This window comes from Ciconia boyciana, chromosome 3, assembly GCF_034638445.1.
Source record: "Ciconia boyciana chromosome 3, ASM3463844v1, whole genome shotgun sequence".
NCBI lineage: Eukaryota > Metazoa > Chordata > Aves > Ciconiiformes > Ciconiidae > Ciconia > Ciconia boyciana.
The window spans coordinates 94,002,170-94,026,586 of NC_132936.1; the positions used below are offsets into that span (position 1 = coordinate 94,002,170).

General features: G+C 65.5%; 1 protein-coding gene across 5 annotated transcripts; it reads left to right on the forward strand.

Annotated features, from left to right (window-relative positions):
- The first annotated feature begins 4,209 nt into the window (after positions 1-4,209).
- Positions 4,210-24,196, forward strand: LOC140649448 (uncharacterized). Of its 5 annotated transcripts, none has more exons than XM_072856670.1 (33): positions 4,210-4,948; positions 8,060-8,167; positions 9,540-9,695; positions 10,382-10,513; positions 10,630-10,821; positions 10,902-10,985; positions 11,141-11,259; positions 11,428-11,542; positions 11,819-11,902; positions 12,222-12,337; positions 12,516-12,660; positions 12,875-12,981; positions 13,095-13,167; positions 13,344-13,472; positions 13,547-13,678; positions 13,947-14,203; positions 14,321-14,444; positions 14,611-14,805; positions 15,112-15,267; positions 15,790-16,010; positions 16,354-16,531; positions 16,789-16,935; positions 17,162-17,560; positions 17,889-18,008; positions 19,161-20,696; positions 21,096-21,176; positions 21,413-21,499; positions 21,643-21,734; positions 21,967-22,052; positions 22,641-22,707; positions 22,835-22,995; positions 23,292-23,426; positions 23,629-24,196. In XM_072856670.1, the coding sequence occupies exons 1-33, from the start codon at positions 4,520-4,522 to the stop codon at positions 23,862-23,864; spliced, it is 6,399 nt and encodes a 2,132-aa protein (XP_072712771.1). In that variant the 5' UTR covers positions 4,210-4,519; the 3' UTR covers positions 23,865-24,196. The 5 variants fall into 5 exon arrangements, with proteins under 5 accessions (XP_072712771.1, XP_072712773.1, XP_072712770.1 ...); XM_072856669.1 differs by having other exon boundaries at positions 4,211-4,948; positions 11,816-11,902; XM_072856671.1 differs by having other exon boundaries at positions 4,211-4,948; positions 11,816-11,902; positions 13,095-13,146.
- The last annotated feature ends 221 nt before the right edge of the window (positions 24,197-24,417 follow it).

Genomic DNA, 24,417 nt, shown 5'->3' on the forward strand with positions numbered 1-24,417 from the left:
AGCAGGAATGGCCTGCGTTCCTCCTGCATGGGGCCGGGCGCTCGGGTGCCACCGGTGTCCCCACACCAACACCCTCTCCGGTCCCCACCGGAAGGGAGAGGTCTCCTCAAAGAAAGGACTCTCAGCTGCCTCTTATCTTCCACCCCCATTTCTGTTAGCTCCCAGTGCTATGCCCAGAGCAAGATTTGCAGAAAATCTCGCACACCTTATGAAGAGATGCCCGAGGGCCATGCCCTTCTTGCCCGCATCCCTGCTCCCTGCTAAATCCTCTGGAGCCTTAACCATGCAACAGCAGCTTTCAGCTTTGGCAGGTGCCGATGGTTGCTCTGTCCCCTATGCCTGCCCCTGAGGTGGCATGAGGGTCTCACCGTCCCGCGAAGCAGGAGGTCCTGGGAGCAGGCTGGGTGCTGGCAGGTTGCTGATGGGGCAAAGGCCAGGGATCTGGCCCCCTCTCAAAGCCCACGCCAGCTTTGCCTGTTGGCTGACGGGGCACAGGGCTGCTCAGCTGGCCTCCCCTCCGCTGATGGGCAGCAGCAACCAAGAGGCGTTGTGCCAGGAGGTAGCAGAGCTGTGTCCTGCCCAAAGGTGGGCACGTTCCTCCAACCGTGCCTCCTCCGAGGTGGCCGCCCAGCAGGTCATCCTCTCCCAGAGGAGACGCAGGCGCTGGCTGGCTCCAGCCCTGGGCTCTGCCCAGAAGACACGTGGGCTGTGAGCTCACCCCTGCTCAGCAGCAAGAAGGAAGGGGCTGGGCTTTGGGCAAGCCGAATCCCCAGGGCTTTGGCATGGCAGGGAGGAGAAGACAAGAGGACAGCTCTGCACGATCCTGCCACCACCCTGAGAACAGCCCCTGCAGCTGGGCTGCTTCCAGCCCTGCTCTCCCATCACCGGCAGTGCTCCGTCCGCAGGCTTCCCGGGACCCCGCGCCTGCCTCACACCACCCAGGGGCATCTCCTGCTCCTTGTTTGCTGATGTCCAGCTGCTAAATGACCACCTGAGAGAAATAAATGCTACGGAGGGGTACACAGTCCCTGTTTGCGCTTGGGAAGTGGATCCCAGCCCTCCCTGTCAATTAAATAGGGGATAATGGGTTGTGCAATTGGTATGATAAAGAAAATGGATGCCTGAAAGGAAGCAGCCTTGATATGTACCTGGCAAAAAAGGAGCCGGCCACCTGGTGAGGGATTTTGAGCCCCTTGGTGAAGAGGGATGAAGGATAGACAAGAAAAATGGTTGAGAGACAGAGCAGTGACTGCAGGAGCAGAAAGTCCTCCATGGATCAGAGAGATTACAGCAAGGCTCTACACGCCTTGGCCCAGGAAACACATGGGCACAGGACTCCAGTGCCCTAAATCGTGTGTTTGGAAGTAGATACTGGTGGGATTTCATTTTCTTTCGAGGTTGCATTCTCTTCCCAGCTCTGTGCCTGACTCACCAGAGCAGGAGGGTTAAGTCCCTCCACCTCCCTGGGCTGTGCTTTTGTCCAACTGTGAAAGAAGGCTAAAGCCCCTGACCTTCCAGATGGGGAAAGGGGCTCAGCAATGTCTCTGCATTTTTGACAGAGACAAAAATCTACCTCTTTACGAGTCCCAAGAGCTTGATAAACAAGCCCTGCCCCGCTTCTTGCCCAGTGCTGGGATGTTGCAAGCATCTGGCTCTCACAGCAGGATAACCCTCCTGCTGTTACCTGCGCTGTTACCTTCCCTGGGAAGGAACAGGTTTCTGCAGAGGCCACGCACTGGAGCCCCTTTGTTCCCAAGGGATTTTCCATCCCCCCCCCTTGCGTATCTCTGCCACTTAATGCTCAGGCACAATGCCCGCAGGAACATGCTGCAATACCTCTGCTGCAACAGCTCTGCACCTGGCCAGCACCTCTCTTTCCCCGTGGGACCGGAGGACAGGATTCCCCTGGTAGGCACGGTAGGATGGGCAGTATGCCAGCTCAGGCAGGGCTTTTCCTAGGAATAGATAAGGCTTCCTGAGTAATAAGATCTCTGCTGTCCTCCATCACTGCGGTCACTACCACTGACCAGGGACACTGCACTTTTTCATCCCAGTGGTCCCCGGCCCGCTTAGAGGTGAGACACTGCAAGGGCCCTCTGCACAGGGAGGGGATATTTCCGCTGGGGCTGTACTGCTGGGGAAATCGAGGCACCAAGCGAGGCAGCAACTTACCGGGGGTCAGCCGCAGCACAGTGAACCCAGGAGTCTCAAGAGCACGGCAAGTGCTGTACCCGCTGCCTCCCCGATAAAAGGGGGGAAGCTCCCTCCCAGGGAAGCATAAACCCTGACACAGCTGCAGCAAAGCTTTGGCTCCTGCTTCCTTCGCCCGGGCTCTTCCCACTCCCCACAACGCTGCCGGCACAGGGCCGGCGGCAGCACGCAGCAGAGCGGTGCGCCTGTGCCGGAGCCCTCTGACCGCGGCAGACCCGGAGCCCGGAAGGCTCTGAGAAACCAGTCCCAAGGGGCTGACGTCAGCCCCGGTCCTTGCAGCTCCCGGGCCTGGAGCTGAGCCGTCGGGGAGCTGTTTCTGGTTTCGGCACATAGTGTCTCTGTGCTGAGGCACAGCCAGCCCGCTTTCCTCATCTCAGCCATGGCTGGCTCCCCGAGAGGAATCCGCGAGGCTGGGAAAGGTCACTCTGGCTGAACTAACCGCCCCTGGATGGGACTCGCTGGGCAAGGGACAGCTTGCATCAGGCAGGCTGGGAGACGGAGCAGTAGCTTTCGGTCCCTCGTGTCTGTTCATTCTCCTAAATTCTGCTTGACCGGGAGCCAAGAGTAGGGCCTTGGCAGGGTTTTTGAAGGGAACAACGAGGGGAGGAAATGAAGCCAGACAGCCACCAGGAACAAAACAAAGGTTAGGCGCAGGAGGGAAGTGGAAGGGCACAGACGTGAGCCGTGGACCTTCCTGCCTGCGCCCTCGCCCTGGCTAGCTTGTGCTCCCCTGGTCTGCAGGGCCCTGGCTGCTTGCCCCAAGCAGGCTCAGCCTGGGAGCACAGCTGGGAAGCATGGGGCACCGGTTACCAGCCTGCTCTGGAGCCCCGCGTGGAGCCAGATCACAGCTCTTGCCCAGGGGAGCACCCATCTGCTCCTCGATGCTTCATGCCTTGGGGCATCCCTTGCCTGCTCTCCTTGGCGGTCTGCCTGGTCTGCATTCCTGGCCCTTGTGGGAGCAGGGTGGCAATTGCTGGCGCTGGCAAAGAATGACAGGCAAGCATATTTTGGACCTGGCTGCCTGCTCAGGGGCTTTGGCGAAGCCTTGTAGTGAAACGGGACGCCATCCTGCCAGACCACATTTCTGTGGTGGGCAGATGTTGTTCCTCCCTCACCCCCCTTCTTCCCCCGGCACTGCCACCCCGACAAATGGGGTCCACCCCGACTCAGGAGCAGTATCACTTACAGGGAGCATGTGTCTGGCCTGGGAGGAGGGGGCATTTAAATGGGCAGCTGGGTTTTTTGTTGTCCCTTGCTGTGGAGACGTTCCTGCCATTGGGCTGGCGGCAGGTCCAGGTGGGGGGAGCTGAGCAGTACAGGCTCCTCTGGGAGAACGGGCAGAGCGGTGTCCCGGAGCAGGAAGGATCCCACGGAGGGTAAGGGTGACCAGGGGAAGAGGCGGGGAGGAGAGCAGCCCCCTCCAGCGCTTCTCCCCCGAGCCTCCCGCAGGCAGCCCCCCGCTCCCAGAGGGGTGCGGACCCCCGAGCACGGCGCTCGGGCTCCCGCGTTCCGCTCGGGCCGGGAGGTCGGACGCGTGAGGAGCTCCTGGGCACCCCCCGCTCCGCCAAGGCACCTCGGGGGGCGGAGGGCTCCGGGGCCTGACAGCCCGCAGGCTCGGGGGCCAGCATGCCCGCCCCGCCGCTGGCCGCCCCGCTGCTCCGCGCCCTGCTGGCCCGCCTGCTGCCGCTGGCCCGCAAGCGCCTCCTGCCGCCGCTCCGCCGCCTGGGCCGCCGGCTGCGCTCCCGGGAGAGCCGCCAGGCCCTGCTCACCTGCCTGCTCTGCCTCCTCAACCTGCGCAAGAAGGTGGACGACTGAGGCCGGCCGGGGAAGGGAAGGGAAGGGAAGGGAAGGGAAGGGAAGGGAAGGGAAGGGAGGAAGGGGAGAAGGAGAAGAAGAGAAGGGCAGGGCAGGGCAGGGCAGGGCGCGGCGGCTCTCCCCCGCCTCCCCTGCCCGCCGCGGGAGGAGGGACCCGGGCAGGGGAGGGGACGCGCCCCGGCGAGGGCGGAGGGTCCGCCCAGGCAGCCGAGGCCGGACGGCCGCCCGCGCCTTGCCGCTCCGGCCATGGGAGCCGGGCCGCCCCCCGCCCCGCTGCCCCCCGCCGCGGGGCCGCCCCGCTGAGCGTCCCCGCGGGAAGAGGCGGCCCCGCCGCCGCCCGCCCCGGGGAAGGAGCCGGCGCCGCCCGGGCGGTCTCCATCACCGGCGCTCCCGGGCCGCGGGGGCCCCGCGCTGCTGCTTCGCCCCGCGGTGCCCGGGCCGGGCCCCCCGGCTGCCCCCCGGCTGCCCGGCGGCGGCGGCGGGGAGGGCGAGGATGTCCGGCAGCACGGCGAGGAAGGTGCAGCCCTTCACCATCAGCACCAAGCTCTCGCTGCCCAAGTGTGCCGCCGACTGCCCTGGGGACGCCTGCCCCGGCATCGCCCTCGCCTCCGCTCTGGACAGCCACCGCGGCCTCCGCCGCAGCCTCAACGAGCGCATCTCCCTCTACCTGGCCCAAGCCCGGGCCAGCCCCGCCGCCCCCGAGGGCCAGCCCCGCAGCCCCAGCCCCGGCGAGGACGGGGGGACCGACGAGGAGCGGCTGAACCGCAACTCCCTCGCCCGCTCCATTAAGAAGATCACGCTGTCCAACTGGCACGGGGAGGCTGGCGCGGGGGACGCCGGGGGACCCGGGGACCCTGCCCGGACCGGCGGCGAGAGGAACCACAACAACAACAACAGCAGGCCAGGGAAAGCTCAGTTCAAGGTAAGCGCTCCCCGTCCCCTGCGCCCTGCTCTCTCCCCGTCTTCCCTGCTGTTCCCCGTTCCTGGCTGCCAAGGGACGGGTAGGTCCTGGGGAGGCTGCGCCCCGGCGGGGGATCCCTGCTGCCCTGTCCCCGTGCCCTCCAGGCAGCGCTCGCCACAGGGCTCCTGGGGTAGTTGCTTTTCCTCCCGCCTCCCCCCCCACGCACTTCTCTGTACCGCCAGGCTGGAGGGCAGGAGGTCTTTGCGGGCGAGCTGGAGACGAGCTTTCCCTAGGGCTACGGTGACCCCGAAAAGCTCTGCCCCAGAGCCCGAGCTGTGGAGGGCTCCGCTCTCGGGATGCCCGCGATGGTGCAGTTGTGTGCGGGGAGCTGGGAACTCGCTCTCCCGTTTACCGGAGGGGAAACCGAGGCTGGGAGAAGGGAAGTGACTCAGGAAGGGCCACACGGCCAGGCAGAGCCGGGACAAGGCTAGGAGCAGGACCCAGGGCTACCGGCACCCCGCCCTCCGAGTCTGAGCGCTAGCAGGCCTGGAGGTCCGAATCCACCCGTGCCGGAGCCTGGGAGACCCCCTGCGTGGCTGGGCTGGGGCGGAAGGCAGCTCGAAGACCTCGCCGTCGCTGGCAAGAACAGACAGGAACTCCTTGGGATTTAACCCTGACCCGCAACAGCTGGTTTCCCGGCGGGATAGCGCTAGGGAGAGCCGCGCAGGCCACTGCCAAAACCCTCGTCTTCATTGCCAATAAAGGCCAGGCACGGCCTCACAAGAGCTGCCGCTTCCTCCGGCACGCAGGCAGCTCCTTGCTGGGCGGCTGGAGCCTGCGCAGCCCAAGGGGCATCGGCACGAGGACTCCCCTCTTTCATATAAGGTAGGGGCACGTGCTCGGCACGGTGGTATGGTGCGGGACTCTCGGGAGGCTGCCAGGATCGGCCCCTCCTGCCTGTCCGGCCTGCGGGGGTGGAGCTGGAAGGGGGGGGCCAGGCTGCAAGATGGAGCTTTGGGAGGGAGGGAGGGAGAGAGCCAGGGCGCAGGGGAAAGCGTGCGTTAGGCAGGATGGCAGCCGGAGGAGGGATGGGAATGCTGTCCCCTGGGCAGGGCACGTTAGGGCTTTCCCAAGCCTGCCCCCCGGCTCTCCCCCTTGCTCCTGCCCTGTAGGAATGGGGGACTCCTCCAGGATGAGCACAGTGCAGCCCGGGAGGCTCTGGCCCCGCTCGCCTCGCTTGCGGGAAGTCACTGGCACCCACTGTTCTACGGGAATGCGGCAAGCATATGTGCCACGTTAATTTTGCTTTGAACGAGGGAAAGAAGCATTCACAGAGGAGGCAGCTGAGGCCACTGCACTCGTTTCACATGTGGCTTTGCTCATGTTGTGAAGCCTGGGGTCCTGCTGGGGAGCAGTTAGCACAGCACCTCATGGATGCCGAGGAAGGCACGGCTCCTTCTCCCAGCCTTGGGTTGCTGCAAGAGTATTTTTTTGCCGGAGTGAGGACCCAGCTCCGGCTGGAGGGATGGGGAGGGGGGGCAGTCCCGGTGGGAGCAGCTCTGCGGGAAGGATGAAGTCATCCTTGTGCCGGCAGCCCTGTTTTCCTGCGGCTGATGGATCACGAGACGAGGACTTTAAATAAAGCTCCTGTGTCACCTGCAGGCTTGTCTCCCATGGCTGAGCCCTGGGGGGGGGGCTCATGGGCTGCAGTGAGCCTGGGACACTGCTGCCTAGAAGAGGGGTTTCCTAGGGTCTTATGACCTGTAAGCACTTCACGTTTAGCTCCCCGCCATTCCCTAAACGGGCATTCAAACATCTCAGCCCTGCAGTCAGGCAGGGGGGTGTCTTCTTCTCCTTCAGAGCTGCACTTCCCACAGCTGCTGGCACCCTCCTGGCCAGACGCGCTGAGCTCTCGCTGCGCCTGCCGGGCCGTGACTCAGCCTCGCTCCCTGCCCGCTCTTCCTGCTCAGGACGGGATGCTGTGGCGTGGTGTGGTGGTCTGTTCTCTGCAGCCACCAGCTGGGCTCTGCAGCCCCCTGGAAAGGTCCAGTGGTGCTGGTCTCCCAGGGGTTATAGGGTTGTTGGGCTGTTTGTGGGGCTCCGAGCCTTTCTGGTGGCAGCAGCTGGGGAATGCCATCCGCGTTGGTTCCCCTTGGAGACTGTCCCCAGTCTGGAGTGGTCCAAGTGGTGGTGGGCTGGGTCCGGCTCTGGCTGCTCCACCACCCCATTTGCTGCAGCCTCAGAGGAGACCAGGGAGGGGTTGTCAGGGCAGCACATGTTGCCCACCACCTCGTGCTGCCCTGTGCACGCTTGGATGTCTGTTATGGAGACAGCAAGGTGGTCCCAGGGAGGGAGAGGAAGGAGGTCCTTAAATTGGCCTGCTATATCCGACGGCCCAAAAAAAGATCCATCCGTAGAGGAGGAGAGTGACTGCCCTTGTGCGTGATCCAAGCAATCCCACGCACCTCTCCTCCTGGGGCTGGGCTCTGTTAAGGATAAGGTAACGTGGAGTTCATCCTGGACCTCCTCTCTGTGCCTGGCCACGGCTCCTGGACTTCCTTTCTTCTGCTCCCACCCTCGCCCCTGTCCCGCAGGAGCCCTTCCCTGTGAGTCAGCTGCCCCCTTAACTCTTGCCTCCTGGACAGGTCGAGGTCAGGGATCAACAGCTGAGAGGATTTGGGTTCATGCCGGTGGGGTTATTGTCCTCCTGTGCCCTCGCGCCTCTGCCCTGCTGTCCTGGAGATGGGTGCGGGGCTGACCCTGAGCATCCTTAGATGACCCGGGGCCAGCCGTGACCACTGAATGGGTTTCTGCTGGCTTTGGAGTCAATTTGAGGGGAAAAAGGGTGTGTGTGTAGGGGGGAGCTAAAGTGGAGAAGGTGCTGAGCAAAGCAAGCTTAGGAGCTCTTGCCACTTGCCGAACGCGTGGCAGGAGCTGTGGATGCTGCCCAGAGGAGCCTGGCCTGGATCTGTAAGGAGGGACGGGGAAGAGCCCGGCCAAGCAGTGTCTGGGTACTGCCGGCAGCCGCCTCTGGCCCAGGGCAGGGGGAGGTGGGCGCACACTCCTCTGTCCCCTCGGCTGCTGGGACGGTCAAGCACTTCCAGGCTCACGGCTGTGCCTTCCTGTCTCTAGGTCTTCCTCAGGAAGGACGTGGATGTGCAGGACGAGCAGCAGGAGGCTGGGAGTCCTCGGGCCGGTGGTTTCTGCTCTCCGGTGGACAGAGGGTCCCCCTTCTATGCGGTACATCCCCCTGCCCTTGCTGTTTAGAGGGTCTGACCCAGGGCCGCAGCTTGGGGCTGAGCAGGCGAGGGTGGCCGCTGGTGGTCTGCCTGGGCGCAGGTGTGGATGGAGCCTCACTGCTTTAAATGAGCGAGGGGACAAGCTGGGCATGACGGGGCGGGGGGATAGCCCCCAGGCCAGTGCCCAGAGGTTTTATTGCTTCTAAGGGAGCTGGCTTACGGGCTCCTCCAGCCTGGCCATGTCAAGAGACTGAAGATCCTGGATTGCAGGAAGGCCTGAGAATCTGTGCTGCTATTTAAAAAAAAAAAAAAAAAAAAAGACAGAGGATTTCTCTAGTTCTTGTGGTTAGGCAGAAAGGCTTTGAAAAGCGACTCCCATGCCATCAGCGGGGCAGCACATGCCAGAGTGCTTAGAGAGCCTGAAACAGTTGCCCGAATCCCACTGCTCCACAGGCTCCTGGGAGATTGCACTCGGGGGCGGCTGGGACCCCACGGGGCAGCTCGTACCCGGCCACCTTGGCGAGGGAGCTGCTCCTCCCAGGAGCAATTTCTGCCTGGGGAGAGGAGGCAGCGAGCCCTGCGCCTTCAGGTTTCTCCTGAAGATGCTCAGGCTCCTGTTTGCTGCTGGGTAGTGTGCAGCCGGGTCCCCGTCCGCCGGCAGCAGGGTGGGAAGCGAGTGCCCGGGCGGCTGTGCCGTCCCCTGGGCTGCATGCAGCTGGGTCCAGGGCTGAGCTTGGAGGGGGGCCAGCGCTTTCGCTGGCTGACCTTCGCCATCACCCCTGGCGGAGCTGGAGCCCTGACAGAGCATTTCGTCAGTGCCGGCTGCCCGTGAGGCCGAGCCCTGGGGGAGATGCCGCGCTTTCTGCCCCCCACTGCCACTCACTTGGGATGGGGGGCTCCGGGTGCCCCTGAAGGAGTGGCGGGCTGAGCTCGTCAGGAACCTGCCCCATGGCCCCCCATCCTGGCAGTGTCCCCCGGGATGACACCAAATGGATGCCGCAGACGTGAATGCTCCTCGCAGGGATGCGCAGCCTCAGGCTGGAGAGGCAGCGAGCGCCGCATCCACCTCCAAAGTGGGCGCGGGGACCAGCCCGGGTGCTGGGTGCCAGCCTGCCAGCTGGCAGCGACCCAGGGCTGAGGGACAGCCTGGCAACACCGTGCCAGGGCTGCGAGAGCCGCTGTTGCGGCCTTGGTAGAGGGGAGCTGTGCCTTCGGGTGCTGGGAGAGAACTCCAAATATGTCAGTGAAGCAGTGGAATCGGGGATGAGGCAGGCTGACATACTTTATTTGGGTTTCCGAAATGCTCCTGGGAGGGGATGGGAAGGGCTCCCTGGGGTGGCACGCTGACCCCCCCCCACCTCTGCCTGCCCCAGCTGGCAGGACCCCCGGCGTCATCGCCCCGAAAAGAGAGCCCCAAGGACAAGGAGCCCACAGTGGCACCGAGATGTGGTGGGCGAAGCGGCGCAGGAGCATCCCCCCTCCTCGACCCGAGCCCGCTGGTAGCCCAGTTCAACCGGGAGATGCTGCAGGTGAGGCCAGCCGGGGCGCCCGCCCAAGGGGCTGCGTGGGGAGCGGGGCGGGGGGGCCACCAGCAGCCTTTCATGTGAGCTGCAGGGTGGGGTGCACGGCGGGGAGGGCTGAACTCCCGGCCCCGAGCGAAGCCATGGTTGTGGCATGAGATCATGTTTGGCCGCCTCTCCCTGGCTGTTGGCCCCGGGGAGGGGGGGTCAGCCCACACCAGGGCCCTGCTTCCTCCCCACGTGCGCACATTCCTCCTCCCAGCCCCTGTCCCTCCCCAGCAGCGTGGGAATGGGGATGGTGCGGGGGGCTGCTTCCACGCCGTGCTGGGGAGGGAGCTTGGGTGCTTGCACAGGGGAGCTGAGCGCGAGGAGCGGAGGTGCTTCGTGCAGGAACGTCCCGCGCAGAGACCCCCAGTCTGGCCTGCCTGGGGGGCCCCGGCTTTTCCTGCCGGGCTGGGGCAGGCAGATGCTGGAACAAAGCGAGATGCCACTCGCCTTGCTACCCCCATCCTCGCTGTCGCCATCCTGAGCCCCTTTGCTGGCCTGTTCTCACTTGGGGCAAATGGGTCGTCAGCCAAAAGGGTGCCCTCTGGTCCCTGTCGTGGCTTTGGGAGGGTTTGGGCTTGGGTCCCCAAAGCCGCGTCCTTGGGGCTCTGGCAGAGGCACCCGGCCATGTGGCTCTTGCCACCTTGCAGGCAGAGGGCTGGGTGCGAGACAAGCTGCGGGACCTGAAGGATGGCTGCGACCTCCAGAACTGGGAGGAGGTGGCTCAGACCCTGCAGCGGGACATGAAGGATTTCGAGAACACGCTGATAAAGCTCAACCAGGTGAGGCCGGGCGGCGGCACGGCTCCCATTCCCCACAGCACCCGTGTCCCTAGGCTCTTTGCAGTGGGGGGGTCTCTGGGAGGCCCTGACGCTGAGCGGGTCCCTTGGCCCCACAGATGGGTGAGCAGCTGATGTGGCGGGTGAGCCCCAGCGCCGAGGGGGTGCGGAGGCAGCTGCTGGCCCTGCGGGACCAGTGGCAGCTCCTGAAGCAGACGGCCGCCAGCCAGAGCAAAGCCCTGGGGGGGCTGCGGAGCCTGCAGGACTTCAACAGAAAAGCTGAGCGGCTGGAGGCGTGGATCAGGCACAAGGTGTGGGGTGCGGGGAGTGTGGTCCGGGGAGGGGGACAGCCTGGCTGCCCCCCGCCTTCTCACACCCTCCCCTGGCCCAGGAGGAGAAGCCCTCCCTGGCAGCCCTCCTGCAGGAAAGCCCGGACAAGATCCAGCTCACCCGCCGCATCCTCGACTTGAAGCAGGTGAGAGGCTGCTGGGGGGCCGCTGCTATGCCAGCAACCCCGAACCCCACCGGTCTCAGGGTCCCGAGGCTGGGGCATGGCACAGGTCCCTGAGAGGGGGGCAGGAGAGACCGCCGGAGGATGCTGATGTATGTCTGTCTGTCTGCTGGGGCCAGGAGGAGCAGCAGTTCCAGAGTCTGCACGAGGAGCTGAACAGCCTGGCCCAGAAGCTGGAGAAACAAGGCAAAAGTGAGAGCAGGAGCATCTCAGCCCGGCGCAAGCACCTCAACAAAACGTGAGCAGAGGACACACGGGCTGAGCAGGGGCGAGCTGGGCGCAGGGAGCTGACGGGCTGGGAAGCAGGGCCTCCCAAACTTCCCGCCTGCCTCCCCTTGCCCCACCTCTGCACGGCTCCCCAGGGGGACACAGGCTGCCCTTCACCTCTCTCCTTCCTCCCATGCAGGTGGCTGCGGCTGCAGGGGACCCTGAAGGAGCACCATGAGGCTCTGCAGCTGGCCCTGGAGGTAGCCGCCTTCCTCCAGCAAGCGGATACCCTGCTCGGGGCCATCCATGCCAAGGTACCAGCCCTGGAGCCAGGGTCAGCCTGGTGCGGGACTGTTGCAGGGCCAGAGCGGAACTGGGTGGGCAGCACCTCGCTCTCGTCCCCTGCGTGGGGGCTGCTGTGGTCCCAGCACCCTCAGCCTGGGGCTCAGGGAGAGAGCTGAGGGATGGAGCCTGATATTAAACGGGGAGCCAGAGCAGTGAGCTCAGCTTTGCAGCGTCCCTTTCTGCTGGAGCTGAGGGCAGGGCCCCGTCCTCCTCCCACCGCTGACTGAAGCTTCTTCTTGCAGCAGAGGAGCGTCTGCGGTGTGGGGAAGCCAGGGGAGGGTGAGCCAGGCCGGGATCGGGACGTCAGGGACATAGCCAGCCAGGTGATGGTAAGTGCAAGGCTCTGCCTCATCCTCTGAGCCCCGGGGAGCATCCTGGCAGAGGGGGCTTGTGTGCCTTCCCGGGTCACACTGGAACCAGCAGGGCTGGGGGCTCGGTGGGCACCCCACGGCCGCATGGGGTGGACGGGGCTGTGCGATGGACGGGGGAGCCTCCCCGGGGGCAGAAGGGGACCAAGCTTGGCACCCACCACCTCTCCTGCTCCCGCAGGGCTGGTAGTGGGTTGCCATCACGCACTCGCACCACGGCCGCGGTGGCTCGTCCCTCGCCAGCCCTGTCATCGCTCCCCAGCTGCTCTCTCTCCTCCAGATGCTGGATGTGACCGTGTCCCAGCTCCTCAGCCTGCAGCCCAGCCTGGCAGCCCAAGTCTCCCCCAAGCACCGAGATGTCAAGGAGAGCTGGGCGCAGCTCCAGCAGGCACTGAGGTAGGGCACAGCCCGGCAGGAGCCCCAGGGCCCCAGCCCTGACCCCCCAGTGCTGGAGCCAGAGGTGTGGCGAAAGACCTGGGTTAGCCCCTGGCAGGCTGTCTCTGAGGCACCAGCTCCGCTTAAGGTCTCTCTTCATCCTCTGCTCCCCTGGGCCTCCCTTGTGCCCCTTTCCCAGGACGGAGAAGGCTCCGGTGCTGGCGAGCAGTTCCCCGGCGGGTGAAGCTGCGTCTCCGAGCGCCGAGCCCCAAGGAGACGATAGCGGCCGTGGGGCTGTGGGGAAGGAAGCAGGAGACAAATGGACAAGAGGCCCCAGGAGCACGGTGAGCACAGGTGTCTGCCTTCCTCCAGGCATCTCCAGCACCTCTGCCTCAGGAAGACGAGGGAGCTCGTGGGTTCGGGTGTTGGGCAAAGCCCAAGCTGAGCATGCCTGTGATCTGGCCTCCTGGCTTATGGGAGGTGATAAGTGCCAGGCCCGGGGCAAAGCGATGCGCGCTTTGGGCTGGCAAAGGAGGAATGGGAGCCCTGGTGCCGTAGGTGCCGAAGGACATGCCGGGGAAGATGGCGGAGCACAAGAGAGGGGAGGAGAGCAGCCCTGGCTCCCCAGCGGCAGGGCAGCCCCCTCATGGCGGGGACAGCAAAAGGTACCAGCTCATGGAGGTGGCTGTGGGGAGTGGGATGGAGTTGGAGGGGACGGGGATGCGGGTCCCCTGTGCAAGGGGGGACCTTGCAGTCCTGACTGTCCCCCTCTCTGCAGGAGGAGGAGAGAGGTGGAGGCCGAGTGGGGGACGCGGCAGCCGGAGGCCCAGGTGCAGGACGTCTGTCAGGCAGTGAATGCATTAATGTCTCCCCAAGACTCCCCTTTGCTCCCAGCCCAGCCAGGGGAGCCAGTGTCGGGGATCCCCTCCCCGACCCCCTCCCGCTGCTCGTGGGCATGCACGCTTGTGCGGTCCTGCCCGTCCCTGGTCTGGGCTCTAATGCACCATGTCTCCCTGCTCCTCGGCAGACTGCGTCCCCGCACAAGGAGAGCACAGGTCCCAGAGTCCCCCCGTGTCCAGTGGGGAACGTGGAGAGCCTGGAGGCAGCACGGACACAGCGGGAGCCCCTGGACTCCAGCGCCAGGGCTGTGCTCCTGGTGAGCCCCCTGGGGTGTGGGGTGGGGGGATACACCAGGCAGGGCCTGTCCTGACCACCCTCCCTGCCCCCCAGGAGGGGCCGGCACTGGGGGGGCCCCCGGGGAGCCCACAGGTGGAGGCCATGCTGCGGGAGCTGGGGGAGCTGTGGGAGGACCTGCAGAGGAAGCACCAGGAGAACGGCGCCGTGCTGCGGGAAATCGATAAGGTACGTGGAGGGAGGGCTGGGGTGGGCACAGGGGCATGCCCCGATTGCAGGAGCTTGCTGGGCATCGGCAAGCAAGGCCGGTGCACGCAGGGACGGGAGCTGCAGCGTTGGCACCGACATCTCCGGCTGGCCCCACAGCCCACGCGCTGCTCCAGCCGTGCTGCCTGAGCCGCTGGTGCCCGGGTCCCTACAGTGGGGTGGCAGCATGGCTCCTGCCCGCCCTGGGCGGCTCGGAGCCAGGCCGATGGGCTCCCCGCTCTCTCTGCAGGCACTGAGGCTGGTGGGGGAGCTGGACCGGGCCGAGCGGTGGCTGCAAGCCGTGGCCGGGTCACTCTCGGAGCCAGCCACCATGAGAAGCCCAGCGGAGCTGCGCCGGGACCTGGAGGAGACGGGCCAGCTGGAGAGGCAGCTCCTGCTGTGTGGCCTCAAGCTCCAGGCGCTGCGGGACGAGGCAGCGGGTGAGCCGTATGCCGAGCACGAGGGGGCAAGGAAGATGCAGAGGAAGGTGGAGATGGTGGAGGAGAAGTGAGTCCCGGGGGAAGGTTCCCCCTCTCTGGTCCCCTGGGTGGGCAGGGAGGAGGATGCTCGCCCCGAGGAGGTGCAGAGGGTGCTGGCACCTGTGACGGGTGCCTGTACCCACAGGTTGGCACGCGTGCAGGCAGCCCTGCGGCACCGGGCGGCAGACCTGCGTGACTCCCTGGTGCTGTCTGAGTTCCTGCAGGACCTACAAGAGGAGGAGGCGCGGAGCCGGCAGGGACCTGCAGTGGTGAGCAGCGAGGCCAGGCATCCCTCGGGATCGCCCAGCACCTGGGACCGGCCCAAGCGTTGGTCTGTGGCTGGCAGGGGGGACCCTGTGGGTTCCCCACTCCGGCCCAGCTGCCTGGGGGGTTGCTCCACATCTCCCTCACGCCCGGTGTTTCTGTTGGCTTCAGCCAGGGAGCGGGTGTTGTGGCTCGCAGGGGTCTTTCCCCCTGCTCTCAGCCCAGGCCGGGCAGCCGCCGGGCAGCGAGGACATGAGCCGCCCCTTGGGAGAGCTACAGGAGGCCGTGGAGATGCTGAATGATGCGGCAAAGGAGCGGGAGCGGGTCATGGAGGTGGCAGCGGAGACGGAGAGCTTGGAGCGCCTGGTAGGGGATGGAGGCAGGGGGGCTGGGGATGCAGCCAGGTGGTCCGCCTGCAGCTGGACATGCCAGCTAGTTGGCACAGGACGTGTGCCTCGGCTGGTCCCAGTGGGACACAAGGGCGTTGGGATACATGGGGACCGCTCTGTGCGAGGCTGATATCCCCGTCCCTCCCATGGCTGGTGCTCCCTGCCCTGTCGCAGATGCATGGCAGGGTGCTCCCAGGCTGGGGTGGGCTGGGGCCGCTTGGCGAGTGGTGGCACAGGGGATCCCACGCCGGGGCTCATCTCTCTTCCCCCCTGGCCCACCCAGGTGGCGGAGGTGTCCCCGCGCCTGGAGGCACTTCGATGCAGAGCGGAGTCGCTGGCTCGTGACATTGCGCAAGCAGAGAGCGGCTTCACCGTGGTGAAGAGCGAGAAGGACCTCCAGGGGCTGCAGGACTTGCTGAGCCGGCAGCAGGAGATGGAGGTGAGAGCCGGGGAGCACCGTGGCTGGTCGAGCCCATGGCGGGGAGGTGTCCCGGCTGGCTGGGGCCATCCCAGGGAGGCACTGGCCCCTGGGAGCCTAGGTGTTGTAGGCCTTGGCACGCAGTGGCAGGCCGGGTTGGAATTTTCCAGCAGAGCTGAGCCCTACCCCGCTCCGCTCCCCTCTGCCAGCGCAAGCCAGGCGAGGGGAGAGAGCTTGTGTCAGCTCCTGTGTGCCAGCACCCGGCTGCCAGCACCTCGCTCATCTTCCCGCCAGCGGGAAGGTGACTCACACGAGCAGAACGGGGAAACCGGGCAGCCCTCCGCTCTGCCCGTCCTCCCTGCCGAGGGTGGCTCTGTTCGCTCCCTGCGGCCCCTGTGCCAGCATCCTCCCCTCCGTCCCTGCATCCTCCCCTCCGTCCCTGCATCCTCCCCTCCGTCCCTGCATCCCAGAACGCAGGGGAGTCCAGCCTGGGTGCAGAGGGGTTGGACGCATCCTGAACCTCTTCTGCCTTGTGATCTTCAGCGTGCGGTGTCGGAGACCCTGCAGGGGCAGCTGGAGGAGCTGGAGAGGGCAGCTGCCCGCTTGCAAGAGCTCTGCCCGGCTCGGCTGTGCCCCGTCAGCCGGGAGGTGCAGGGGACGCTGTGGGCCTGGGCAGGGCTGCAGGAGCTGCTGCGGGAGACCCGGGCCCGCGTGCAGCAGGCCGGCCGGCTGCGGCACTTCTTCAAGGATTACTTAGCCATGATGTAAGTGGCGATGAGCCATCAGGGTTGCCTCTGCGGTGCTTGGGGGGAAGCTGGTGAGAGCATGGCGTTGCTGGAGCGTGGGCTGCTGGCGAGTACGTGGGCAGTGTCAGAGCTGTAGCCAGGCAAGACGATGGGGAGCCTGGAATGAAGGGCTGCGCCAGGGCTGCCTGCTGTGGGGCAGCCCCATGGCATCTTGGCCTGCCCTGCCAGACTTGCCGCTGCCCCAGCGAGCTGCTTCCAGCCATCCCTAAGCATGGGAATGGCTTCCCTGAGGCCTGCAGGGCTGAGGAGAGGGGCTGGGTCGTTCCTCAGCCCCCTCAGCCTGTCTTTCACATGCCCACAGCTCCTGGACGGAGGACACGCGGGCTCAGATCTTCTCTGAAAGCCCAAGCGGCCACGGCCTCCTGGAGACTCCGTGTGAGGAGCTGGAGAGGAGAATCGAAGGGAAGCTCAAGGAGTTTGAGGCGTTAGCGGCGTCGGGGCAGCAGCTGGTATCTGAGGAGCACTACCTGAGCGCGACAGTAAGGGAAAACCCTCAGCACCCCCCAAAATCCTCTAGGGACAGCGAGTGGTACGGGAACAGCCATGCATCCCCAGGGCTGCTCAGGGCAGGAAGGGGTTTCACCCCGCAATGGGTGCTGAGACCTGACGTGATGTGACTGACTGTATCCTACTCCCAAAAACTTCCTAAACTGCTCCGTAGTGAGGTGTCCTGGTAGAGCTACTGTCCCTGGGCCAGGGGTCCTTGCAGGTGGCCCAGCATCTCTCCTCCCCTCAGATAAAGGAGCGCTTGGAGGAGCTGCAGAGCATGCTGGGCTGGGTGCTGGTGCGCTGGCGAGCACAGAGGCACCAGCGGGACCCAGGGAGCAAGCAGGAGGACAGAAGGGACCCGGAGAGCCCCTCGGGCGCGTCCCCCACCAGCCAAGTGAGTACCCAGCCATGTTGAGACTGTCGGGGAGCAGGACCAGCCTCGAGGCTGAGGGTAGCAGAGGCACCGGACGGAGAGGGTGGTGCAGAAGTAGGGGAGGGATGTGTGACAGTGCCTCTGGGACTCTCTGGGGTTCAGGCAGGGCAAAGGGAAGATTGTCCTGAGAAAGTGCCTGGCCCTGGCAGACCTTCCTCCATGTTCCCTCTCTTGCCTCGCTCCCCAGGAGCAGCGTGCCCCGTGTGCTTGGCCTCGGCTGGAGAGCATCCACAGCCCAGTGGAGTTCACACCCTGCTCCCTCCTTGAGCCTGTGCAAAGATCGGAGCCACGGCTGCCAGCAGGAACGACCATCTCCCCACCGTCATCGCCCCTCTCAGATGCCCCATCGGGAGTGGAGCGGAGCTGGGGGGAGCCCAGCAGCTCAACACCCCACAGTGTGGGACCCCCTGAGGAGGCTGTCATCTGGGATCCTGCCGAGACCTCCACGCTGCTGCTGCCACCACGGGGCCCCGGTGGGCTGGGGGGGACGGTCAACCTCATCCTCAGCATTGGCAAGAAGGGCGAGAAGAAGGCGGCGCAGCCGGTGGCCAGCAGCGAGCGGCCGGAGGAGGAGGCAGTGCGGACGGTACGTGGGGGATGGTAGGCGGCTTCGGCAGAACCGTGGGTGAGTGCCCAGCGCCTGTCCCAGGGCCGGCCACTGCCGTGCCCCCATGCAGACCAGGAGGCTTTGAGGGCTGCGGGGTAGCCCCCATGCTGGGATCCCCCCGGCCCGTTTCCAGGCGAGCTGTTGGGGCTGGTCAGTCTCAGGAGAGGGACCTTTGGCTGTGCCAATGCCGAGCGATGCCTGAGGGCTGAGGACCAGCTTGCACCACCCCCTTTGCCTGTGCTCTCCTGCTGCTGCTCCTCGCCCTCTCTGCCCTCAACTCTCTGTGTCTCTCTCTCCCCCCGCTCAGCTCCCTGCCACTAAACCCTCAGGCTGTAAAACCTTTTGGAAGCGTTGCCAGGGGCTTTTAGGAAACACTTGGGGTAGTTTAAAGCGAAAGAGAAAGCCGCCTCGCCAGCCGGTGGAAGAGGTAACGTCCCCGGGGGAGGCTGCATGCTGAGCAGAGTGGCTGCATGGCGTGAACCCGCCTGCTACCTACCCACCTGGCCGTGCCGCCGTGCCCTGCCGGTGGTGGTCCCCCGGGAGAGGGGAAGCCCTCCCAGTGCCATGGGCTCCAGAGTGTGGGTGCTGGGGCATGCGAGGAGGGGGCTCGGATGGGGCTGGCCGCAGTTTGGCCCCCCCAGGTAAGTGGGTTTGGTGGCCGCGGGCGGCACGGCCAGCAGTTGCTGGGGGACAGCAGCAGTCCCTTGTGCAGCTGACTGAAGGGGGAAGATCTGGATGGGGCCACGTGAAGGTGCACGTGTTGGGGGGGCATGCTCCGGGGTGCATGGCTTGTAACCCCAGGGCTGGAGGCTGAACGTTTTGCTGGGGCTTCCATCCATTCATTGCTTCAGGCCCAGCACAGAGAGCTGTGTGCAAGGAGCCCTGAGGGCAGTCACGGCCGGCCCCCCCGTGGGTGGCCCGAGGGAGAGGGCAGGGGGACGGAGAGGCTGGAAGGCATCGAGGCAGGGTGAGGGGCTGCCAGGACGGTTGGGGGTAACAGGCTCCCTCTAGCCTAAGGGGTACAGGGAGATGCTCCTCCAGCTCCTGCCGGCAAAGCCCTTCGCTTTCATCCTTGTGGCCCCAGAAACCCAGGAGAGGGGCTGCAGCTGGGCTGGAGAGGGTATCTGTGGGAAGGGAAGGGGAAGGGGCTGCGCTCAGCCCCTGCCCTTGCATTCACCTGCTCTGCTGCCTGGGGGCACGCAGGGGTGGCAGGGAGAGGCAGCGGTGATTGCTGTCTCCATAGCCACCCAAAAGTGGTGGCTTGGAGGGCAGTGGTGCAGCAGGAGAGCCGTATGGCACAGGCAGCTCCCGCTGCACCCCACCTGGGGAACTCCGTCACAGGCAGGCATTCCCCTGCCTGCTTCTTCCCTGCCTGTGCCGAGGTGGGAGCAGCCCTTGGCGGGCTGAGGTGAGGCCGTGCTGCTCCCAGCTCTGCATGTGCCACTGGTGAGCGTTTTTGGCTGCCTGCCCCCCCAGCTCCCTGCTTGCCCAGGCGCAGCATGGAGAGGGGGTGGTCGGTGCAGGGTGGTGGAGGCTCTGGCCATGGGGGTCACCCCTCTCTCCTTCTCTGTGTCCCCAGGCGCCGGTGGAGGCCGAGAAAACCTCCAGCATGAAGCGGCCGCCCGCCATTGCCCGTCGCCCTCCAGCATCCAGCAGCGGGACTCCGGCCGCCTCCCACACCCTGCCCAAGGCCGGGGCTGGCTCCCTCTTCAACAGCCTGCAGCGGCGGGAGCGGGCGAGGGCTGAGCAGGCCCGGCTGCTGACGCTGCAGGGCATCATGGGCGCCAGCTCCCTGCAGCCTGCGCCCGAGGAGCGCCACGGCCCCAGCAACACGTGGCCTCAGAAGTGCGGCCAGAGGAAGGGGGAGCCGGGGACGGCCGCCGCTGGACCCCCGCTCGGGGAGCTGCTGCTCTACATCAGGAACCCACTCGTGCGGGACATCGACGCTGAGTGCGGGGCGGCCCCCCGGGACCCCCGCCTCCCTGACGTGAAAACCACGTGCCCCCACCTTTCCCTGGGCTCCGTGCTCAGCCTGGAGCTGCCCCGGGACGCGGCGGTCCTGGGGTGCCACCGAGGGGCTGCGGCACAGCGGGAGGAGGCAGAGGGGCAGGAGCAGAGGCAGGGTGGGGGGGTGAGGCCATTGGAGCCCACAGGCACGTGTGGGGCTGGATGGCAGGAGGAGGTAGATGTGGATGGGCACAGTCCCCAGGGGCCCGGTGAGGGGTTGGGGACGTACCCCAGGAGCGAGCGAGGAACGTGGTTTGAGGAGGTGAGCTTCAACCCTAGCTACAGCCGGCAAAGAGCGCACCGTGCCGGGGAGGAGCACTGGAGCCCGCGGTGCCCCAGCAGCACCGGTGAAGACCTCCCGGACATCAGGCCGAGCCAGCTGTCCCATGTCGGCGTGCCGCATGAGCGGGTCGGCTGGGAGGGGGATGAGCTGGCCGGCCGGCTGGGCCAGGACAGCAGCCCCGGTGCCGCCAGCAGGGCCAGGCATCGTGAAGCCGCTCGGCTGGAGCTCGGGCCATCCCCGGCCGGCATCCCAGGCCGGGCAGGAGCCGTCCCTGGCACTGCCCGCACACAGCAGCCAGCTGGCAGTGGCCAGCCCAGTGGGTCCCCGGCTTCCCCCGCTGCCCCCACCCAGCTGTCTGTCTTCGAGTGGGCGCTGGGGTCCCCGCAGCCCCCCAGCCCTGTGCCAGGCGCTGAGGAGGTTTGCCACCCTGCCCACGGGCAGTTTGAGGAAGAGGAGGAGGAGCTGCAGGCCATCTGGGATGGGGTGGGTGAGCGGCGGGCACCCAGCCCGCCAGCAGGCAGCCGTGCCCGCCGTGGGGCAGGGAGTGGGGCGGGCAGCCTACCCAGCCCTGACGCCACCGCCAGCGGGCCCCTCATCCTCTCGGCTGCCAACAACATGCTGGTGGCCAAGTTCACCCTTCCCACCGCCGCCCGGCTCCTTGGCCCGGCGGGAGAGAAGAGCCCTGGTGTGGGGCACAGCAGTGGTGGCAGCCCCAGTGGGCACAGGGCATCCCCCCACAGGGAGGAGCGGGTGTCTGCAGCCCCCCTGGAGAGCCCGGGCACCGGGGATCAGCGGAGGCATGTGGAAGAGAGAGAGGGCAGCAAGGTGAGAGCCGTGGGCTGGGGACTCTCCCTCGGGGTCAGGCAGGGGGTCGGGGGACACCCCAGGCAGCAGCTGGGTTACCTGCTCCAGCAAACGTGACCTGTGTTTGGGGACTCCCCGACTCTGGTGGCCCCTTTGCTCCAGCTGGGGGGTGGGGAAGAGCTAGGTGCTGAATTTGGGGGTCCCTGCAGCACGGCATTTCCCCACCAGCCCTCAGCCTTAGCAAGGCAGCACTTCATCCCAAAAGCCTACAAAGAGCCCAGCCAGAAAATTGTTCCTGTTGTCCCATTCCCACCTTGGCATCGCCCGCTGGGGATGGGTCGGATGGACCCTGCGTGTCTGGGGGCTGAGCTGGCACTGCCGGCCCCAGCGCTCCTTCACTCACCCCCTGTGCCCTTGCAGGGCCCCCCTGGTAAAACGGAGTTTCAGATGATGGAGGGGACGCTGGAAAGGAAGCACGTGTTGCAGACAGGAGGGAGGAAGGTACAGGCATGACTGCAGGTCTCCTTCGGGACTGGGGTGCTGGGACGTGGAGGGGGATCCAGGTTTCGGGGCAGGAGCGAAGCCAGGGATGCTCCTGGCAGTACCGTGGCAGTGCTGCTGGCCATGCTGGGAGGGCAGAGCCTACTGGGGCTGGGGGGCATTTTGAGTGGCAGGGGACCACTTGTCTTCTCCCAAACCCATTGGCATCACAGCTGTCCCCCGCTTGCGTCCCGCAGGCCAACTGCCGCGCCTGGGGCCTCTTCCACACCGTGCTGATGAGGCAGACGCTGTGCTTCTACCAGGACCGCAGGGACAGCATCAAGGTGCGGTGGGGGAGAGCGGGGTGGCACCGGAGGGGGCTGGCAGCAGGGTGGGGGGGCTGGAAGCGGGGTGTCCTCGCCCCCGTGGCAGGGGAGGGCAGCACCTACCAGCCCCGCTGTTGCTCTTGCTGTTCCCTGTGCTGCAGAGCTCCGTGGTGGCCCTTCCCCTCAACCTCTCCGGGGCAATCTGCACCCCGGATGCCGAGTACACCAAGAAGACCAACTGCTTCAGGCTACAGTGAGTCACCCCAACCCAGGGCAGCCGGGGTCTCATAGCCACAGCCCTCCATAATGTGTCCCTGCAGGGACAGACGCACACCAACACCCCCCGCCAGGGCCAGCTCGGTCCAGTGCCTGGATAAGGATTTCCTCCTTTCTCACCTGCTTCCCTTCTTTCCCAGGCTGGTGGGGGCTGTGGTATCTGCACCCCACCATCTGTCTCGTTGCTGACTTGTTCTCCCCCTCCCCAGGCTGCGGGATGGCTCCGAGTACCTCCTGAGGGCCCCCTCCCAGCCCCTCATGAACGAATGGGTCTCCAAGCTGCAGCAAAACTCAGGTGAGCAGCCGTTGCTGGCGGAGCAGGAGCCTGGCTATATGCAGCCACCATGGGTGTGCAGCCCCCACCAAGCCCTCTGATATACAGTGGGTCAGAAGAGAAGCAGCACAGCGTTGTCTCTGATTTATGCATCTTTCTAACCTGCCTCGGGAACGGCAGTTCTCTGCCAGGCAGGATTTGGAGACTTTGTTTTCACACCACATATACAGTTATAAATCAGGAATAGCATGACTGACGTCAGTGGAGCCTCAGCAGCAAAAAGCCAGTGACAGGAAAATTATAATTATGCCTTGGTCTTCCTCCATCTCCTCTGTGGGGCCTGGAAACCCCTTGCCATCCCTCCAGGCAAGGAGATCTGTAACATTCAGGTCTTGCCGCTGCTGTACCCATACCCGAGTGGGCTCAGGCCATGCCATGAAATCCTAGGCTGGTTGGCGGGACCAAGAGCAGGCGCTACAGCAGGAGGTTGGATGGGCCAGCCCTGCAGCATGGGCATCAGGGTGGCTCGGCCAGCTGGACCTCGGATGGGCTCCGTGGGACGGTCCTGTGTGCCTAGAGCACCCAGTGGGATGTTTGCTGTGCCCCCAGGTTTCCCCGAAGTGGATTACTTCCAGGCAGCAGCACAACATGTCGAGAGCACCGGCGGTGCTGGGGGGTGAGTAGCCAGGAGCTGGCCAGCCGGGTCTCGTTATGACAACTCTCTGCCATGCTTGCCAGCGTGGGCTGCTCCAGCACGGCATCGGTGGGCCAGTCTGGTTTGCTAAATCTCTGCTACTTTCCAGTTTCAGCAAGGTCCCCAGCCCTGGGAGCTCCCACCTCCAGGGACATCAGGTCACGACCGCCAAGAGCCAGGAGATCGTGGTGCTACCCCGCTCAAACGCCTGGCCGCAGCGGCCTCTGGGCAGCCAGGATGGCCCAGCCGATGGGGCAGTGGCAGCAGCAGGTGACTTTCCTGCCTGGCTGGGCTCCTGCTGTCCCCCAGCTCCTCTCCCCAGCCCAGAGAGGTGCAAGGGAGCCGGCTGGGGGAAGCTGGAGGCTGTCCGTCAGTCTTGAACTCGGTGGGATCTGGGCCGGGAGTCCCAGGGCCCCTTGCCCACGAATGGGGTTGAGGGAAGGACCCGTCACCTCCCTTCACTTCCTGGGATACTGGGATAACCACATTTCCCCGTCCTCTTTGGGGCTGACACAGGGATGTCCTGTGGTGGCCTTGCCTTGTGACATGTCTCCATTCTGCTTCAGAGGATGCTCATGGGGCCGGGCACAGGGAGCCGCAGTGGTCACCCAGGGGGTCCCCCGGGCTGTGGGACAACAGCTGCCAAGAAGACGACTACGGGCTTGTGGCCAACAAGAGGAGGTCCTACTCCTTCACCTCAGGTACAGCCCTGGTTTCACTGTCACTGCCAGGAGGTGGCACCACTGCCCCTGTCACCCGAAGGCAGGTGTGATGCTGCTCCAGCACCCACCCAGTCCCACATCCCTGTGCCGTGGGCTGCAGCCCCCTACTTGGGGAGGGCTCTGGAGGGCTGAGAGTGCCTGCTGGCACCCTGCTCTCCCCACTGACTGCTCCTTCTTGCAGCCACTTACCAGAAGATCACCCCCATGGCTGTGCCCAAGGAGCCAGTGGAGGCTGGGAGCAGCTACTCGGTCACGCTGTACATCGGGGAGCAAGTGCCGGCCGTGCCACGGGCACGCTGCCACTCCTTTGTGGCCCAGCCGGGGAGCCCACGGGACACACTGGGGGAGAAGACCCCCGGCCCTCCTCGCCCCAAGAACAAATCTGTTTTCAAGAAGTTCTTCGGGAAGAAGGAGTGAGACCCAGCTGAGGGGGGAGAAAAGCCCCAGCCTGCCCTTTATCCTCCTCTCGGGTGCTGTCCTGGCCCGGTCTGTGCTCCCAACACCAGCTCACCGCTCGCCGCCTCCCCGGGGGAGAGAGCCTGTGGCAAGCGGCTCCACTCCAGCCGGCCCCGGGGCTGCACCGTGCCCCAGCCACTGCCACCCCCAGCCTCAGCCCGGCGCTGAGCACCCTCCTGCCCACCTGCCGGGTGCTCTCCCTGGGTGCCGCCGGCTCCCCAGGCGTCTCGCTGACACGCAGCACAAGCAGGGGTAGGGGGGTGGGGGTTGTTTTTATTAAAAAACAAACAGATGCTTAGTCTGGGAGCTTCTTCCTCCAGCAGCACCTGCCAGTGCAGGAGGAGAGGGGTGCTGTAGGGTGGTCCCTGCTAAGGCGGGGGAGAGAGCTTCAGATGAGGGGCTCCGTGCAGCGGCTTTCAGTCCTGCTTGGGGAGAAGCCTGAGCCATCTGGTGCCTTTCACAAGGATGCTTTGTCCCGTGGTTCCTCTGTGCCTGCACCCAGCCCAGTTAATCC

Excerpts from the sequence above, each read along its gene's own strand:
- LOC140649448 (XM_072856669.1), top strand. The coding sequence starts at position 4,520 with ATGTCCGGCAGCACGGCGAGGAAGGTGCAGCCCTTCACCATCAGCACC. Across the intron at positions 14,806-15,111 it reads CGGAGAGCTTGGAGCGCCTG|GTGGCGGAGGTGTCCCCGCG; the intron begins GTAGGGGATGGA and ends TGGCCCACCCAG. Across the intron at positions 21,500-21,642 it reads ACCGCAGGGACAGCATCAAG|AGCTCCGTGGTGGCCCTTCC; the intron begins GTGCGGTGGGGG and ends CCTGTGCTGCAG.